Raw genomic sequence first — 18004 nt, 5'->3', positions numbered from 1 at the left:
GGGATGGTCCTAGGACAAACCAGGTCCTAGGCAAACTAGGACATATAGTCGCTCCACCCCTACCCCTCCAGTCTGAGGAAGTCTCCGGAGATGACCAGTAGGTGCTCGGTTCAAGAGGCCTGACCTGGCCTCTTAACTCCCTCACCTACTCTGCCCCAGATGTTCTTGTTTGCTCCACCCACCCGTCAGTGGAAGAGCCTTATGGTTGTTCTGGCTACTCAGCTGTCTCTCCCCCCCCGGTGGGTGCCCAACACGTACCAAGTGGTAGAGTCGCACAGCCTGGCGCACACTGCCCTGGAGCTCTGCCACAAGCTGCTCGCACTCCTCCAGGCTCACTGCTCGTTCTGGGACGGACAGATACAGCTCAGCAAGGCCCAGCAAAGCTGCCCTTTCAGGCCTCCCCACCCAGGGGCCCCTGAGAGCAGGAGAGGCCTACCCGCAGGATCACACCCCCTTGGTTTGCCCTCTCCTTGCCTCCTTCCTTCCCAACACCACACAGAAAACGAGGTCCTAAGGGGAGGGCCAGCTCCAGCCCAAGAAGCCAGAGGCAGGGAAGGGGCAAGTGGGTCACAAGGAGATTGTGAAGATTGGTAGGCGTGTCTCACCATCAGAGGTGTGACTTATGGACCAAGATGGGAACAGACAGGACGAAAACGCCAGAGGCTGGATGCACAGAAATGGGATGGAGCCAGAGAGCAGACAACAGAGACAGGAGAAAGACGATGGGGCTGGAGATGAGAGCTGGGGAGCTGTGCACACCTGAGTCCTGGCTCAGGGCTGCCCCTGGCCTGGTGCATTCCATGGGGCTGGGAGTCTTCTCGGGGGACGGGGGCTGCAAGTTCTCAGGGCCTCGGAGGAGGCTGCTGACCGGCAGTTGCTGGGCACAGGGGCTGCTGGGCCCAGGCTGAGGCTGGCACTCTGTCCTAGGCTTGGGAGGGGCACCCTCCCCCAAACAGGCCCGCCTCTCAGATGTACTGTGAGCCTTTCCTAGGCCCACTGGGGAGCCAGGCTGTTCTGCCTCACCAGGGGCCCTGCCCTTGGTAACAGGTGAGAACGTGGCCAGGGTAGGACGATCGGGCAGTGGCTTTGGGATGTCCAGGACCAGGTGAGCCCGGCTGGGCAGGGCTAGCTTGCTGAGCGGTGAGACTCGAATGGGAGCAGGAGCCTGAGGTTCGGCTGCCAGGCCCAAATTCTCCCCAACAGAGATGCTGCGGGAAATCTTGGCCATGGAACTGGTGGTGGGGTTCTGGTAGGACTGAGGCCGAGACAGACGGTGATCAGCGTGTGGCAGGGAGCGCAGGCCCTCCTGGGCCTCCATCTCCCGTAAGAGCAATGGGCCTGGTGGAGGAGCCTCATCTGCCGAGAAGCCAGAGAGACACAGGTCAGGTGGTGAGGAAGGCTTCCCAGGCACTAAGGCTCACAGCTCCCTAGAAGTTGCTGTGCCCTGCCCATACCCACTAAGGGACACCCAGTGGCAAGCACAGTGACACGTCAGGGCTAAATCAGGCCCTCCTTCCTCTAGCATGCGCATGTGCTTCATACTCCCCGCACCCTGGAGTTGAACCCACCAGGCTCCTCACCCTGTGGCACCAGACTCTGCACAGACTGGGCTTTCTGGAGTCCACCTAAGGTGCTGGCTGCAGCCACTCTCTTGGGAGCCCAGCTGCTGTCAGGGTTGAGACGGCGTCGCGGCAAAAGCACAGGGACTGCCTGCTGGGGGCCAGCATTGCCAGGGGAGGGCTCTGCCTCCGGGGGTGCTCCTGGAGGACTGGCATCACTGCCTCTCAGCTGCTCACCCGCAGCCGGCCGCGCCTGGACCGGTCTCGATGTCAGCGCCAGGCTCGAGGAAGACGGAGACAGTTCCCTACAGGGAGGAAATGTGGAAGAAGGCCCAGAGAGGGCTTAGAAGTCCTCCCTGCCACGACGGGGAGAAGCTCTCACAGAACCAGAAGCTCTGGGCAAGAAGGGCAGGCACAAAGCCAGCAGGCCAGCTGTCCCAAAACCTGGGAGTGCAGAACGCTGTTCGGCGTGGGGAGATGGCAGCCTTGGAGAGAGGAGGACGGCCTGCTGCCTCAGGGGCAGGACTGGCCCTTTGGGGAGCATGGGGAGCTCAAGTGAGCCGCAACTCCTTGTAGGAGAGTGAGGGCTGCTGTGGGGGAGGTACCTGAGCGGGGGGGTCTGCACTTGCAACAGGAATCGTGAAGAGATGCTCCGAGACTCTGTCCTCTCTGGTACCCTGACTGGGCCCCCTACCAAGGTGACAAAAATCATGAATCGAAGCCAGCCCTCGCCCCAGATTCTGCCCCCCCTCCGGCCCCCCGCCGAAGGTAAACCCAGGGCATGGCCTGTCCTTGGACCCTCCCTCTCAGCCAGGCAAGGAGGGAAGAAGGGCAGACCAGTGACCACATACTGGCCCTCTGACCACACCTGGAGCAGCCCCATTGGCCAGAGTCTCAAAGTGCTGTTTTAGAAACTGCTCCTGGTCTGGGGTATGGGGACTGCCTCCCTGCAGCCCATAGGCACCAGTGCCTCCCTCTTCTTCCTCCTCTTCCTCATCACCCTCGGCTGGCTCTTCAAGGTCTGAGGAAATGCCATCCACACTCAGGGGCTCCGTGCTCTCAGAGTCTGGACGTGGGGAGGGGAGAGAAGCATCATGCTGCACCCACCCATCGCCAGAGCCTCCACTCCCACCTCAGTCCACTGACCTCCCTCAAAGCCGCAGCCTCACCTTCGTTGGGGTGCTCAGGGCTGGAAAGGCGGCTGCTACTATAATCCACAGAGCAGGCACTGTCAGGACTGTGCTTCTCGGAGCCCCTGCTGCCTGGATAAACTCTTCCCAGGGTCCCTCGGGCTGGAGCTTGCACCTGGAACTCACTTCCAGGAAGGCCAGCAGGGGAAAGAAGAGGCAGTTAGTAGGGGTGAGCAGCCCTACCGCGCGACACCTGGCTTCCTTCTCCCCGACCTGTGAGTGGGACTGGGGATGAAGCAGGGGCAAAGTGGCGGGCAAGCCCTGAGGAATCTGGGCCAGCCCTCCCCTAACTAAAGAACGCCCAGGGAAGGGAAGCCTGGGAAAGGAAGACTGCATGGCCCCTGAGGTCTGGTGAGGGAAAGACCCTTGCCTGGTATCCAGGATGGGGCTGTCACTTGGATCCGGGTAGACAATACCATCTTCGATGGGTGCAGGCTCCAGATCTTGGGCAAAGACCCCTTCCTCTTGGGACAACAATCGAATAATGTGGGGACAGGAACAGGGTTGGGAAGCCTGAGGCCGAGGGGGCTTTTCGTTCTGGGAACACACAAAGGGGCATTACTGAGGTTGTTGATGTGAGAGAGGGCCTGGGAAAAGAGGTGGAGGTAGGCAAGGATCTGGTGTGCATCAGTTCTGGGGGAAGCTGAATATTCCAACGCGGAGGAGAACTCCAGTTAAGGTTCTTGAGTTTCTGGAATAACGATATTCTGTCACACTCCGGGCTGCCAACCTCCAGCCACCACTTAATACCATGAGCCCTTTAAGAAACCTGGCCCAGGACAAAGGGTACCACCCCAATCAGCAGACCATACAGCTTAGCCCAGCTTGAACCTTTGCAATCCAGGTTACCCATGTGCCACAGGGGCAGAGCAAGCACAGCTGGCCAAGTGCTTAGGCCCCAGCTGTCGGCATATGGCTGGCTATAGCTCTTTGGAGATCTCTAGGTTGCTGGGAGAAAGCTGGCTCACCTGGCTAGCATGTGAGGTCTCAGGGGCCTGCTGACCATGCTTCCCAGGGCAAGATGGGGTCATGGCCAGCAAGTCTTGGCTAGCACCTCGAGGGCCTGGGACCAGTGTCTCTAGCTGCCGCAGGTCCAGCATGGAGCGGACACTCAGCTCCACACCTGGATGGGCCCAGCGGCCCCTTCTTCTGGGTCCTTGGTTGGCTGCAGGGGCTGGGGCCAGGAACTCCACCGTCTCCTGTGCCTGGTGTGAGGCAGGGGTTGGGGAGAGGGTCACAATCACTATACAACAGTATTAGCAAACACTCATATAGCACTTACTGTGTGCCATCCACTTTACATACATGTATTCACTCACTCAATCCCCACGACAACCTTATGAAGTAGGTATATTATCCCCATTTTTACAGATGGGAAAACTGAAGTACAGCGGGCTTAAGTAACTTACCTAGTCCCATGGACAGTAAGTGGCCTGCCTGCCAGTTACAACTCAAGTAGTCTAGCTCCAGAGTTCATGCTCTTAGCTTCACTCTACATCTTGTCTTAGACCTTCTAGTCTCAGCCTGGGCACCTCGGAGCTGGTGATCTCTAAAAAGTCCCTTACTCTGAGGTCAGCCCCAAGCCCAGAGCACCAAGGACAAACAAGTAGTGCAGCCTTGAGCCCCTGGGCTGGTCATAAGGCACGAGAGGCACCACGCCACCATCATTCCATGGAGCTGCCACTGACAATGAAGGTACTGCCACTTGAAGTCTTGATGTGGCACGAGCGAGGGCGGGGCTGCTGTCGGGCTTGCTCAGAAAGCCTTGACCCTGCTTCTGGCTGCCCTGAAGTAGCCGCCCAGTTACCGGTCCTCTCACGGCCCCATCCCTCTAAATAACTGCTCTGGAAGTTCTGACCTTACCTCCTAACCTGGAGTCTTTAGAACTAGTTTCTCCAGATGCCTACTCTTTGAACCTTTGATGCTCTTGAACTCCAGTTCTTTTTTTTTCTTAACATTTTATTTGTTATTATTTATTTATTTGAGAGAGAGCTTGCACACAGGCACATGGACCCAAGGGGGGGTGCAGTGGGGGAGGGAGAGGGACAAGCAAACTCTCCTCTGAGCATGGAGCCCTAAGTGGGGCCCAACACCAGGGCCCTCGGGGCTCGATCCCACGACACTGAGATCATGACCCAAGCCGAAACCAAGAGTTGGACGCTTAACCGACTGAGCCACCCAGGCACCCCTTGAACTTTGGCTGTTTGGCTCAGACACCCCTTGTCTACTCCCCACCTCAACCTGTTCTTTGTTCACACTTACCCCCAGGCCCCCAGGCAGCTGAACTAGTGGAGCACTTCTTCTAGTGGTGACTAGACCTTGCAGGCCACCCCACCTGGCCTACAGGAAGGAGACCCCTGGGCTTTATCATCCCTAACCTGGGACCAGCCAAGCTGTTCAAACTCTCCCACAAGGCCCTGCCTTGGACACAAGGGGTGCAGCACGTGGGCAGGCCCAGAGAGCCCGGCTTCCACCTTCCTCCACTCCTTGTAACCTCAGAAGGGCATTTTTAATGATGGTGACTCACCTGACTCATCTCCCAGTGGGACAGGCTTCGGGGCAGGCCTGGGCCAGGCACTGAGGACAGACAGAGACAGGCAGTCAGAGAGAGTGTCTCCAGCCCACCCAGCCAGCTCCCTGGCCCCGCACCAGCCCCTACCCTTGTGTGGCCACAGAGATGCTCTGGCTTCCTCGGCTCACTCTGTTCTCACCCCCTGTCCCAGAAAGGGCATATCTAGCCACTGTGCCAACTGGTGCCTGTCTGACCCTGCCCCAGACTTCCACACACCTGGCTCCTTCTTGGTACCCTTGGCAAGGATGGGCAGAGCTGGAAGTTCTTCTTCTTCAGTGCCCTCATCTTCTCCCTCCTTGTCACTGTCTGATGACAGAGCTGGTCCAGGAGACAGCATCGATGGGGCCTCGTGCCTAAGTCCAAGACAAGGAAGGTCACAGGAAGAGGAGATTCAGTGCAGGAAGAGGCCAACCTTCATGGGTCTTCAGGTACGAAACAGGTGTTGGGGGATCCGGGAGTCAGGAGGTACAGGCAAATGGCAGGTGCAGAGCAAAAAGGAGGAGCACTGAGACAGCGAGCAGTCTGGATGCCCACCTACCGCTGGCCCGTATCCAGACTCTGTTCTCACCGGTTGGGTCCTGCAGCCCTCTGGGGAGAAGACGATCCTTGCTGCTTGCCCCCTCGCTGACGCTGGCGCAGCTCAGCCAGACGCTGCCTCATGCTGATCGTCATCTCAGAGCTCAGGCGCCATACAAATATACAGCTGGGTACAGCCACAGAGTTGAGTGAGGGAGAGGTAAGGTAGGAGCCTGGGGTGGAACCCCACTATCTCCCCTTCTCCATGGGCCAGCAAGAAGACCAGAGCCAGCCTCTAGTGCCACGTCAGGCCCTAGAAATACCCCTGCTTAGCCCTATTTCCCAGAGATATCACTGATGTGAAGAGAGAGGAGGGGGCAGGGTGTGTGTGTCACAGAGGAAAAATCTGTGTCTCAGAGGGAAGCTGGCTTCTGCTCACCTGTCCCCTGACACCGAGATGAGATGTTTGCAGTCATTACTGAACTTCATGCCGGTGACAATCTCTGTAAGGAAGAAAGAATACAACCTATGAGCCACCCTGAAGTCCCAACCAAGCTTCTGTCCCAACAGTGGAGGTAGATGTTGGTCGGAAGGGAGGGGCAGGCAGCTCTGCTAGGTCCCAAGAAACTAAAGGAAGGAAGAGCAAAGTTCCAGCAGGAGAGTCCAGGGGCAACACTCACCTGAGTGGCCAAACATGGTGGCCACACACTCGCCTGAGGAGAAGTCAAAAATGGAGAGGTTCTTGTCAGAACAGCTGGTGGCTATGTAAATCCCGGAGGGGTCTGTCTGCACCTGAGGAATGGGACACATAGCTGGCAGAGGACAAGGGAAGCACCGTCCCTGTCCACCTGGTACCCCAGTGCTCCCTTTCTCTGGCCCATGGCCCGTCCCCCTGGGCCCTTACCTTAATCAGAGTGCCGTCTTCACCCTGTGACCCTTTGAACAGCTTCTTCTGCTTCCCACTGCTGATGTTGAAGACCCTGTGAAGAGACCATGCTCTTGCTTACGTGAGGAGGGGGCCGTGATCAAAGCACAGCTGGGTGGCAGAGACCCCAGCACTCAGTCCCAGCCCTGTTCTCTCTGGGAGCCACTCCCCAACACCAAAGGGGCTACCGCCTCTTGGGTACAGCAAAGTGCTCATTCTATAGGCTCAAGGGGGGCACACAGTGCTGGACAAAAAGACAGAAGTGGGGAGAGAGCTGCCAAGAGCTGACCCCCTCGGGCTTGAAGGAGTGTGGTCATACGGTTTGAGAAGAGGATGCCCACCGAATATTTCGGTCCTGGCAGCCGATAGCCGTGTACTTCCAGCTGGGCTCCACATCCATGTCATAGAGGGTCGTCTTCCGTACCACGTGGTGTGTCCGTGTAAACTGGACTCCATCTCCAGACTGTAAGGGTAGAGCATGTGGCTCCATCAGGCCCAGAAAACCCCACTTTCACCTCCCTTCACCTCTTACAACCTCAGCTGGGGGAACGGTAGAAACCTCCACCCCCCCAACCCCTGCCCCATTCAGGGAAGCCCCATACCCTCACCTTCTGTGCAGTGCGGAAGTAAATGCTCTTGTCTGCTCCACAGCTGATCATGCGGACTTGCCCATCGCTGGCTATGGAAGAGGGGGGCCTAGCTATTCCCATTGCTCTCACCACAAGGGGCCAGCCCCTCCTCTACTACCCCACTACTGAGCTCTCTACATGACCCAGACAACCAATTAAATCAGGTCGCTTCCCTCCAAACCTAAGCTTGCCATTCTCTCTATCCTCAGCCAACCTGGTTGGCTCAGGGTCCCCTAGACAGGGAGTCTACATTCTACCCGCCTTCCCATCTGGCCCCAGGCCTCTCAGCTGCTGTCCAACAGACCCCTGTGACCGGCACACCCTTCTCATGGAGGCAGGAGGCTGGTGGCAGTCAGGGTGGGGGTGGAGGATGTTGCTGGTAGATGGCAAGATGCGTCTCAATTGCCCTGCCCCCACCTGCAAACTTGACGGCAGTGATGGAGGATGAGTGCTCGTCCAACGTCTGCTGCAGGCTGTACTCCCGGCCGGCATCTAACACATGGATGAGCCGGTCCCGGCTCGCTGATGCCAGCAGCTTCAGACCTGGCGTTCAAAGAACTCCATCAGCCCATGAGTGCCCAGAGCAGGCCCCCTATCTGGGCCCGGCAAAAGGCCCGCAGGAACCGAGTCCCATAACCCTAAGCCAAGTGAACCACGGAGCAGGAATGGAGCTGTCCTCCGCTAAACCTGCGAAGACACCAAATGCTTCAAATGGTGTTTGGTCCCACACCCCAGGGAGCCAGGAGAGATGCAAGTGGCACTAGCAGGACTGGAGGAGCCCTGTGCCACTCCGGGCCAGATACCAGGCATCCTTCTTACCTGTGTCTGGCTTAGAGTACTCCAAACAGAGAATCTCTGAGTCATGGGCCTCCACCTTCAGCATCTCACTCAGGGACTGCAGCTCGTGCACCCTGCAAAGATGAGGAGAGGGAGGACGTCACTGCCAGGCTACGGGAGGAGAGACTCACCCTCCATTCTCTGCTATATCTTCCCCCCAGGCCTGTTTTTAAAATTAAATTTTTATTTATTTTTGAACTTTTAGGCTTAGAGAAAAGTGGCGATGAGTACAGGGATTTTCCATGTTAACGACACTTCAAATACCAGAATCGGGAAATTTACGTTGGTACTACACTACTAATTCAAGATTCTAGTTTAATTTCACCAGTTTTTCCACAATATCTTTTTTCTGGATCCAGGGTCCTATCAAGAGTCCAAATTGCACTTAGTTGTTATTTCTCCTTAGTCTCCTGTAGTCGGTGACAGTTCTTCAGTCTTTCCTTATCTTTCATGACCTTGATGCTTTTGAGGAGTACTGAGCACTTTCCAATACTCTTTAGAAGAGTATTGATTACTCTGTCCTCTGTACCTCAGTTTGAGTCTGCCTGCCTTTTTCCCATGACTGGACTGAGTTAATCCATTTGTGGCAAGAATACCACAGAAACCATGCTATGTGGCTTCTTAGTGCATATTACAGGCTTCATGATGCTGATATGAGGCTGTTAAACTTAATCACTTGGTTAGGATGGTTTCTGCTGGGTTTCTTCATGGTAAGGTTATCTTTCCCCTTGTACATAGACATCTTGTTCCCCAATCATTTTGAGCCCATTTTTCTCAGGCTCTGTCCTTCGGGACCGTTACTCCCCCAGCCTGCGCTGTGGTAGGCAGTCAGTACCACCCCAGGCCTGGCATTACCTAAGCGTGCCTACACGGTCCCCAGAAGCTAGATGCTGTCCGTTGGGGCTGATACACACAGAGCGGATGCCCACACGGGGATCCATCAGGGACCCATCGGCTTTGTCTCCTCCGGGCAGCTCTGTGTCCAGCAGGGCCTGAGTGTTCCCATCCACATAGATGATCTTAATGAGGTCCTAGTGGAGCAGGTCAGGAGAGGAGGTGGATAAGGCAGGCCTGACCCAGTACAGCTGCAAGGGGAGAGGAATGCTGGACAAGATAAACCCCTGGCTCAAGGAGCCCGGCCAAATCAGAGCTGAAAGATCAAAATCTGCGGAACTGGTTCCTGAAAGGGAGGCGTGAAGGCTGGGGGTGGAGGGGAGGACTAAGTGTGGAGGGGGTGCCCTACGACCGCAGGGCTCACATTGCTGAGGATGTTTCGGTGCAACGTGGAGCCATGCACCCCGGAGCTCTCCGTGTTCCACAGGCGGATGGTATTGTCTGAGGAACAGGTGATAAAGGAACTTGGGGGCAGGCAGGCCTGGTTACTGTCCTTCACTTCAGGGTAGACCTGAGGGGCAGAGGGAACAAAGTCAGATCTCTAGTTAGGGGGCAGTCCTTTCCCTGCCCAAGGAGATAGAAGGGAATGAGATTAAAGAGAGAATGCTGGCCGGGACTGAGCCCAGTCTGTCACATAGTGGGCAAGCCGTAACTATTAGATACTCTCTATAATCACTATGGGCAAACACCTTAACCAAGCTCCTATTATGTTCCAGGCATTCTTCCACGTCTCCCACTTATATCGTCTCATTTAATTCTTAGGACAACTAGATAAATCAGGTGCATCAATTTACAGTTCAAGAAACTGAGGTTGAGTCAAGTTCAGTAACTTGTTCAAGATCACCCAGCCCAGGATGAGGCAAAGCTAAGAACAGACAGGGGCACAACGGAAGAAGCCTGAGACATATAAGCTCTAAAATTCAAGCTCAATCCTCGGGACCCATCTGAAGGTATGTGGATACACAGGGATGCTGCTGGAGAAACAAGAAGGCAGCAGGAATATAACTTTATACTCAGGGATCCCCACTTCCCGCCTCACAGGGGTACCCCAGCAAACCTGGCCAGTCCAAGGCCAGCCCAGCCCACATACCTCCACACTCCAGACGCAGGAGGAATGATACAGAGCCGAGTACACCTTGCCCACTTTCTTGGGGTCCCTCACATCCCAAACATAAATGCTGTGGTCGTTGTATACACAAGAAAGCCACTGATTCGTAGGATCAAAGGTCAAGGCAATGGTGTCTGGATACTTGGCACTGGCCACTCCAGAGAAGAGGCGACTGTGGGGAAGACGACAGGGCAAAAAGTGAACGGAGAGCTGATGAAATGAAGGACTGAAAAGAATGAAAACAGAAACCAAACCACAAAGGAAGAAGTGGAGCGAGCATGGGGAACCCTCGCCAGACCTGCAGGGGGTAGCTGCTGTGTCTGACAGCTGTCAGCAGGAGCTGACCCAGGACCGGCTGTCGGACCATCAAGTTCTCATGAGGAACACAACCAACGTCACGGTACGCCACAGTCAGACAAGGGAACTCTGTGGCCGTGACAGAGGGAAACGAAAACAAGACCCCTCTATAACCGTGTCTGAGAGCACAGACGCACAGGTGAACACACAGCACTGTGCCAACTACAAACATGACCAAACGTTTCCAGTCCCATCTGTGGTGACTGACCACTGTTTCTTTACCAATTACAGCATTAGCCCCATACCTTCCCTTCCACCGTGTAGATAAAAATTATGAAGATGTCCCACTGGGTAACTACCCCTACTTCCTGACAGCATCTAACCGGAGCAAAACTTCAATCCCTTGAACCATTCCTAAAATTATCCACTACAAGCCCAAATCTTACAACAGGCCCTGCCTACCCCCCGACTGAGACACTCCCTGCTTTCCCGTGGTGTGCGGTCTCCTTGGTGGCAACCAGTACTGACGAACCCAAATCTGTAGGTCTACAGAGGTGTCTCCTGGCGATCCTTGGGGCAGACACACTCTTCACTTTGTTCCCTGAGGCACAGCCAGGGAAGGCTGGGTGCAGAGGGAGGCTCTGGGTGGAGGCAGGGGGCCCACAGAGCTCACCTGGCCTCAGTGACGCTGGCAATGTCTGTCCCCAGGGCGTGGGGACGGGGCAGCGTGCTGAGGAAGTGCAGGTTACAGGGGTTGAAGAGGCGCACGGTGCCATCGGCACAGCCACAGAAGATGTAGTCTTGGCTCACGGAGATGCAGTGAGCCACGGTGGTCTGCAGGCAGAGGGGCTTGGGTCAGCAAGGGTCCCCTTGGCAGGCGACTGTCCCCAACAGTCGCCTGCCAAGAGGAGAGATCAGCCAAGGCGGAGACGAGGGGAAAGCTGCCCAGCTGCTCTGGCCTGAGCCCCTCAGCTGTCATCTGGAGATGCCCCTCCCTCCAGCAGCAGGTGGCCAGAGGGCCCACAGCCGCGTGCAGCTGGGGGATGGGAGCCGGGGACCCTTCTAAGGCACAAGAGGTTTTGACCAAGAGGACAAAGTAGGAAAAGCCCAGCAGAGGGAAAGAAAGAGCATGGGAAAGACAGGAGGATCCAGGCACCACTCACTGTGAAGCTGTCTGTATTCTGAGTACAAGAGGGAAGCAGGGGAAAGAAAGGTGGAAAGAGAAAGCAGAGAGGAGGGAGCTATACAGATCTCCACGGGCTGGAACGAGGCCAAGCTGTGGCTCCCCCAGGCTCCTCTCTCCTGCACGCATGAGGGCCTAGCCCCTGCTACAGAGCCAGAGGCAGCAGATCTCCCCTGAGCTGACACATGGGCAGCCAGCCCCTACCCATGGGGACAGAGGTGCTTACTCTCAGCTCCACCCACTTATCCAGAAGCCTCCTGTCACTGAACTCGCACAGCAGGCCCGAGGACGTGATGCAGAAGGTGCTGTCGGCCTTCTTCCCTCGGCCACAGGCCACGTCAGTGAACAAGTTGTTGCGCAGCTCTCCCAGCAGCCCCGAGCGGCCCAGCAGAGGCACGGTGGCATTCACCTGTGGAGATGCACCGCTCTTGTCGCCCATCCCCCCCCCGCCCCCCCGTCCTGGAGCCTGCCCCCACAAACGAGGCCCTATGGGGAGGGAGGAGAAGCAGCAAGCACCACCCCCCCGCTCTCTGAGGCTCCTCCTCAGCCCAGAGAGCATCTGGCTCACCCAGAACTTCTGTATGGCTGCTGAGTGAACAGAGGGGGGCCCAAGTGCAACGGGGTCTTCTGGGGAAGGCTGAGCAGGCTCTGGCCCCGGGGCCACTTCCAGCCACAGCAGCTCACCTTTGAGGTCTTACTGTCATCGAGGTACCAGAATTTGATGTGCCGATTGCCTGCAGTGACGAAGTAGCTGCAATCTTCAGAGAAGGACACCGCTGTCACCCGACTGGACACCTTATTGGAGGCCACCACAATGTTTTTCTGGAGGGAAAGCCAAAGGAAGAATCAAAATTCTATCCCTTGGGGCTAAGAAGAAAGGCTCAGAGGATGGAGGAGGGGTTGGATAGGATTTGTACTCTAACAAATGCTCCTTTCCAAGATTTTTTGGTCAGAAAAAGAAGGGAGAGAGAAGAATTTCTTTCTAGAGGAGTTGAAGAGGTTCATTTCCTCTGGAGGCCCTCAAAGGCATAAAGCTAGCCCCCTTCTACCAACACATGTGGCTACACAGTTGCTTTTTTTCTGCTTCAGGCTATCTTCTAGAATGAGACTGAGATCAGCAGAGTGGAGGGAAGGGGCTCAGATCAGCAGTCTCCCGGCTCCCCAACTGGCCCGTGAACCCCCATGAGGCTATCAGGCCAGCCCAGCCAGTCCACTCACCTTCCAGGCCCAGACGTTGACGATCATGTCATGCTGGTAACCCACGGAGACAATGTACTTGGCGCTTGGGGAGAAGGCCACGCAGGCCACACCGTACTTATGCTCCTGCAGCTCTGCCACCTGGCTATGCTCAGCCACGTCCCAAACACGCACGGCAGGCATGTGCCCACTCTGCAGGGAAGCAAGAACTGGAAGTGTGGGCAGAGGCATACAGCCTCCCCGAGCCTTCCAGAGTGGGGGCCCTTACCTCCCCAGCCACTACATACAATCTCTCTAATGACCCTTGGCCAAGAGTCAGGAGCAGAGTGCTATACAGGGCAAAGGTTAAAAACAAAAACAAAAACAAATGATAAATATCTCAGGACAACAATGATTATCCGGGAGAAAATGGCCCCAGATTTTGTTCAGTATGTCTGTGTCACTCCTTGAGTGAGTCTCATGGGCCTCCAGGGTTGAGAACCACCACCACTGAGGCCTATTTCTGCCCCTCCGCCTCCATCAGCCTGAGAAGACAGAGGTGTTCCTCATGTGCCCAGCAGGGGGCCTCCGGGGACCAGGAACATTTTAAGGCAGTGGTTTTTGAAAGCCTGCCTCCCAACCAGCAGAATGAGCATGTGGGAACTTTTAAGAAATGCCAATTTCAGGGTCCCATCTCACACCTACTGAATCAGAAACCCTGCGGGCGGGCCTGGCAATGTGCACTTCACCAAGCAATCCAGGTGATTCTGGTGCTCACGGAAGCTTAAGAACCACTATTTTCAGGTAGAGCAAAAACTAGGATTTAGCCTCTGTTCAGGGAACCAAAGTGGCAGCAGCCCTAAGTAGGCCTAAGATTGTAACCCTCTGCTGAGGCCAGGCCTCCCACCCTCCTCAGAGGACTGCAGCCCCCTTTCCTCACTCACCTCTCCAGTGACCAAGTACTTGCCATCAGGGGAAAAGGCGAGGGCCGTGATGGTTTTCCTGCAGGACGAGGCAGGCTCAGAGGGGCACTGACAGCCTGGCCTAAGCCCAGCTCCCTCAGAGTCCCCTCAAAAGGCAAGATCAGCAGACACCAACCTGTATGTGGCCCAACCAGGCCCCAGTCTGCAGAGCCACAAAACCCCCAGACAGTGCCTTTCTCCCAGCTCCCAGGAAAAGGAGGTGCTCCCTCAGGGCCCAGACCCATTTACCTGGAACTGTTGAGGATGTGGTGCTGTTTGTGTTTCCGGGGATTGAACAGCACGACCACACACCTGGGGAGATGAGTGAGACAACAGACTTAGCACCAAACCACAGCTCCCCCACAAGCACCCAGGCCACCTGGGAATTCTGGTCACTCAGCACAGGGAGCTGCATAGAGTAAGTTCAGAGGGGCTCTGCTTGCCACCAAGGGCAACTGACTGCTTTCTGGCAACCTACTCTTCTTGCTTCCCTTCCCCACCCAGCAGGGCCTATCTCTGCATCCCCTTGAGGGCGAAGGCTCCCTGGAAGCCTAACCCACCAGGTCCCTAAGCACCAGCACCATCTCTGGTCATACCTACAAAGGGCAGCGAGGACTCAGGCCTCCCCGGAGCCCTTGCACAGAGCCCAGGAAGGGGTGCAGGAAGGAAGCGTCCATGTGATTTGAGCAAAGCAGGCCACAGATGTACAGCTAGTTCACAGGTTGGAGCCACGTGTCTGACAAGCATTTGTGCTCTAAGGAAGAGTGAGGCCTTTCATGTGTGTGCCCACGTGTGTATCTGGCAGGAGCCGACCCCACACCCTCTATGTGTCAGATGAGGAAGGGGGTGGGAGGCAGGAGGCCTGAATTGCAGGGAGGCTCAGTAAGACTAGGAGGATGGGCAGAGAGAGCCCAAGAGGGCCTGGGGAGGCCTGTTCAGTGCTTTGGAACTCCTGGGTCCCACCCTGAGAGTCCCTGGCCCCAGAGAGCCCAAAAAGGGCCCTCCAGACTGCCAGAAGACAGTCAGAGACTCCGCCTGCCTGCCTGCTGTGCAGAGAAGGGTGGAAGGACCCTCTCCAACCAGGCAGTGAAGTGGACAGGATCAGGTTCAGACTGACTTTCCAGAGACAGTTCCAGTGAGGAGGCCAGGTGGCAGGAGTCAAGGCAGGAAGCCCAAAGCTGTAGCCAGGCAGTGTTCTCCCTTAGTCTCCGTGGCTGTCAGTAGGCCTGGGCCCGTGGCCCCTTCTGCCTCACTTCATTAGGACTGACAGCAGCAAGGGTGGGACCTGCTACGCCAGGTCAGGGGATGGGGACAGAATGAGCGGAGGTGATATCCCCCAGACCAGCTTTGTTTAATGGGAAACCCACTGCCTGCTAGAAGCTTGAAGCAAAGGCAAGTACAGCTGCTGGTGAGCGCTTAGCATATTAGGCTCCACAAACCATTTCAATATGCACATTCCGCAGGTAATCTCTGGGGACCCAGGAGTCTCTGAGGTACACTAGGTATGCCCAGAACTGCCAGGCTGGGCAACAAACAGCCTGGAAATTCCTGAGTCACATCTCCTCCTCTAACCCCTCCCCAAATCCATCCTCAGTTTCCTTTCTCCTTCTCTCTCCATCTGCTCATCTTTCCTTGTTCCCCTTTCTCATTTCCGTTCTCTCCTGACACCAGCTTCTAGTTTCCTGCTTCCCTTACACATATGACAAAAGTCAGATGGCCTTGGAAACCCTGTGCCCCATCACTCTCCCTCCCCGTTCCCACGCACACACACACACACCCATGCACACTTGCCCAGCTTCTGTTAGGGGCAGTCCAGGGTACAGGGAGCCTAATTCCACCAGATAGACTCATAGAACCTTAAATTTAGCTGGAAGGAAGGATGGAAGGAATTAAATGCACTGTGCTAGGTGACTTTAAAATCACCTAGTCCAACCCTCCAGAATTTTGAGATGAGGAAGCCTAGGCTCAGAAAGGTCCCAGAAAGAGCAGAGCCTTTCTGGACCTCCCAGGCCTCCTGACTTCCAGTGGGGTTTACGTCAAACACACATGCATGTCTGATCTGATCGCAACACTCCCACAGGATCAGCCCTGGGGAGCTTCCAAAACCAAACTTCAAGTACCCATGAAGGCCTGGGTGGTATGACCCCTGCCCACCCTCCAGCTTCACCCTGATCCATGCTCCAACCACATTCTTTCACTCTCTTTAACCTGCCATGCTCCTTTGCAGGAACTGTTTCCCTTATCTAGAACATTCTTCTTTCTCTTTTCCAACTAGTTAATCTTTAGTCCCCTTTCAGATCTCAGGTCAAATGGCCTCAGTATATGTTTTCATAGCAAGCACAGCATATCAATCTTTTGTAACATTTATCACAGCTGTAATTTTACATTTATTTTTTTTTAAAGATTTTATTTATTTATTTGAGAGAGAGAGAATGGGAGATAGAGAGCATGAGAGGGAAGAGGGTCAGAGGGAGAAGCAGACTCCCTGCTGGGCAGGGAGCCCGATGTGGGACTCGATCCCAGGACTCCAGGATCATGACCTGAGCCGAAGGCAGTCGCTTAACCAACTGAGCCACCCCGGCGCCCTTTACATTTATTTTTGATGTGCCTTTCTAGAGAACAGGAACGGGGTCTGGTTCTGCTGACTGCTTTGTCTCCTGTGCCTAGCAGAGGCTGGCCCACTGCAGTTGTTCAAGAACGATTTGAATGGGAGAGTGCCTCCCCTGGTCCACTAGCTTGGTCCTGTGGGGCATCAGTAGGCCCAGCTCTCCCTACTCTATGCCCCACCAGTCTTCTATGGAAGGAGGGACTGAGGACATCTGGATCCTCAGAGGCAGTGTTGGGGCCATAGGGATGCTGTGGGCTTTGGAGACAGAGACCAGGGTTTGAGCCTTGTTCTGCCATGGACAGCTCTGTGACCCTGGGTAGGGCACAAGCATGTTGACTTACCTATAATAAAGGACAGACACTCAGATCTAGCTCCTAGGACTTCTGTGAAGATTAAATGATTTTTTCTGACACATAGTAGGAGCCAAACAAATAGCAAATCTTAATATCACTACTCCTTAAGCATGGAAAGGAAGCTGCAAGGGGGCTCCTGGCAGTGGGGAACAAGGTGCTAAGGGACTGTGTCAGGTTTTTCCTCTGGAAGAATGGAGGAAAGTCCTGTTAGGACCTCAGTAATGGTAAAAACTTCAAAGGAGGCTTTATTTTTTGTTCTGGGGAGGCAGCCAGGAAAGGAGAGCTATATTAAGCTTGGGGAAAGAAAATATCTGCATCTCCATTCACTGAAGGGATGACAAGCTTTGAAGGGAGCAAGGAAGGGATGGGGGAATGCGGAGTGAGAAACCACCTCAAGTGTCTAGGACAGTAGCACAGGGGCACGGAAGGAAAACTGAAGTGCCATCTCCTGGCTAAGGCAGAAAGCACCCCACAAGAGTTTCAGTGAACTCGAAACATGAAGGCTTCCAGTTCCTTTAACAACCGGTCCTCTGCTCTTCACACAGTGGGGCTCAGTAATAAGAGTTACCATTTGTCAAGCACTTTCTAGGTAGCAGGCACTCTGCCAAGCAGCCTAGATGTCTGGTTTTGGCTAATCCTTTCAGCACCTTGTGACCCTTTAGTACAATTATCCCCACTTTACAGAAGGAGACCCGAGATCAGAGCAGTGAGGTAACTGGCTCAAGGCCACTCAGCTAAAGCCAAAGAGAGTCGGGATTCCAGAAGCGGTGCTCTAAGGGATGCGGAGTGGACTGAGTTGAGGAAAGAAGAGAAGAGTGAAGTTGGAGATGAGAGACGTGAAACACAACTGACCTAACGTGCAGGGTGCTTGGCCGGGAGCCTAGGAGAAGAGGGAAAGATGACTGGGGCACTTTGAGGGGAAAAGGATTTGGGCTACAGGATTTCTGGAAATCAGAACAGGGCAGATGAAAACTATAGCAGTTACAGTTCCAAGTTCATAGTTTTAGATATTTAGATTTGAATACTTTTGTCAGTGTGTGAAAAAGTGCGCACACACACCCCAGTCTGCCACCATGTTTTCTAACTGATGTTTTCTAACTTTCTTGTTAGCTGGGCCGATCTGCTGAGGAGGCCCGTCTCTGCAGGCTCATCTCTCTAGCAGTGACTTCCAGGGTGAGTGGTTACAGCTTACCTG

The 18004-nt window shown here is 55.1% G+C and overlaps 1 protein-coding gene across 3 annotated transcripts in view; it reads right to left on the bottom strand.

Moving 5' to 3' along the window:
• Positions 1-18004, bottom strand: part of MAPKBP1 (mitogen-activated protein kinase binding protein 1) — a 51860-nt gene that overhangs the window by 2620 nt on the left and 31236 nt on the right. For 2 of the 3 annotated variants that reach the window (XM_027571847.2, XM_027571845.2), the window contains 27 exons: positions 14098-14160; positions 13831-13888; positions 12929-13099; positions 12395-12532; positions 11937-12119; positions 11201-11361; positions 10213-10402; positions 9487-9633; positions 9084-9259; positions 8211-8302; positions 7809-7934; positions 7371-7441; positions 7104-7225; positions 6742-6817; positions 6518-6629; positions 6277-6340; positions 5890-6024; positions 5538-5674; positions 5277-5326; positions 3718-3954; positions 3120-3286; positions 2729-2874; positions 2428-2625; positions 2165-2249; positions 1581-1864; positions 760-1356; positions 259-344 (listed from right to left, as the gene is read on the bottom strand). In XM_027571847.2, the coding sequence (XP_027427648.1) occupies positions 259-344; positions 760-1356; positions 1581-1864; positions 2165-2249; positions 2428-2625; positions 2729-2874; positions 3120-3286; positions 3718-3954; positions 5277-5326; positions 5538-5674; positions 5890-6024; positions 6277-6340; positions 6518-6629; positions 6742-6817; positions 7104-7225; positions 7371-7441; positions 7809-7934; positions 8211-8302; positions 9084-9259; positions 9487-9633; positions 10213-10402; positions 11201-11361; positions 11937-12119; positions 12395-12532; positions 12929-13099; positions 13831-13888; positions 14098-14160 (4072 nt within the window). The remainder of the gene's footprint in view (positions 1-258; positions 345-759; positions 1357-1580; positions 1865-2164; positions 2250-2427; positions 2626-2728; positions 2875-3119; positions 3287-3717; positions 3955-5276; positions 5327-5537; positions 5675-5889; positions 6025-6276; positions 6341-6517; positions 6630-6741; positions 6818-7103; positions 7226-7370; positions 7442-7808; positions 7935-8210; positions 8303-9083; positions 9260-9486; positions 9634-10212; positions 10403-11200; positions 11362-11936; positions 12120-12394; positions 12533-12928; positions 13100-13830; positions 13889-14097; positions 14161-18004) is intronic. The other variant, XM_027571848.2, reaches the window with a different exon arrangement.

The sequence above is a fragment of the Zalophus californianus genome, chromosome 6 (assembly GCF_009762305.2).
Source record: "Zalophus californianus isolate mZalCal1 chromosome 6, mZalCal1.pri.v2, whole genome shotgun sequence".
NCBI classification, from domain to species: Eukaryota; Metazoa; Chordata; class Mammalia; order Carnivora; family Otariidae; genus Zalophus; species Zalophus californianus.
The sequence above is the reverse complement of the archived record's forward strand: the minus strand, read 5'-3'. Positions and strand labels throughout refer to the sequence as shown.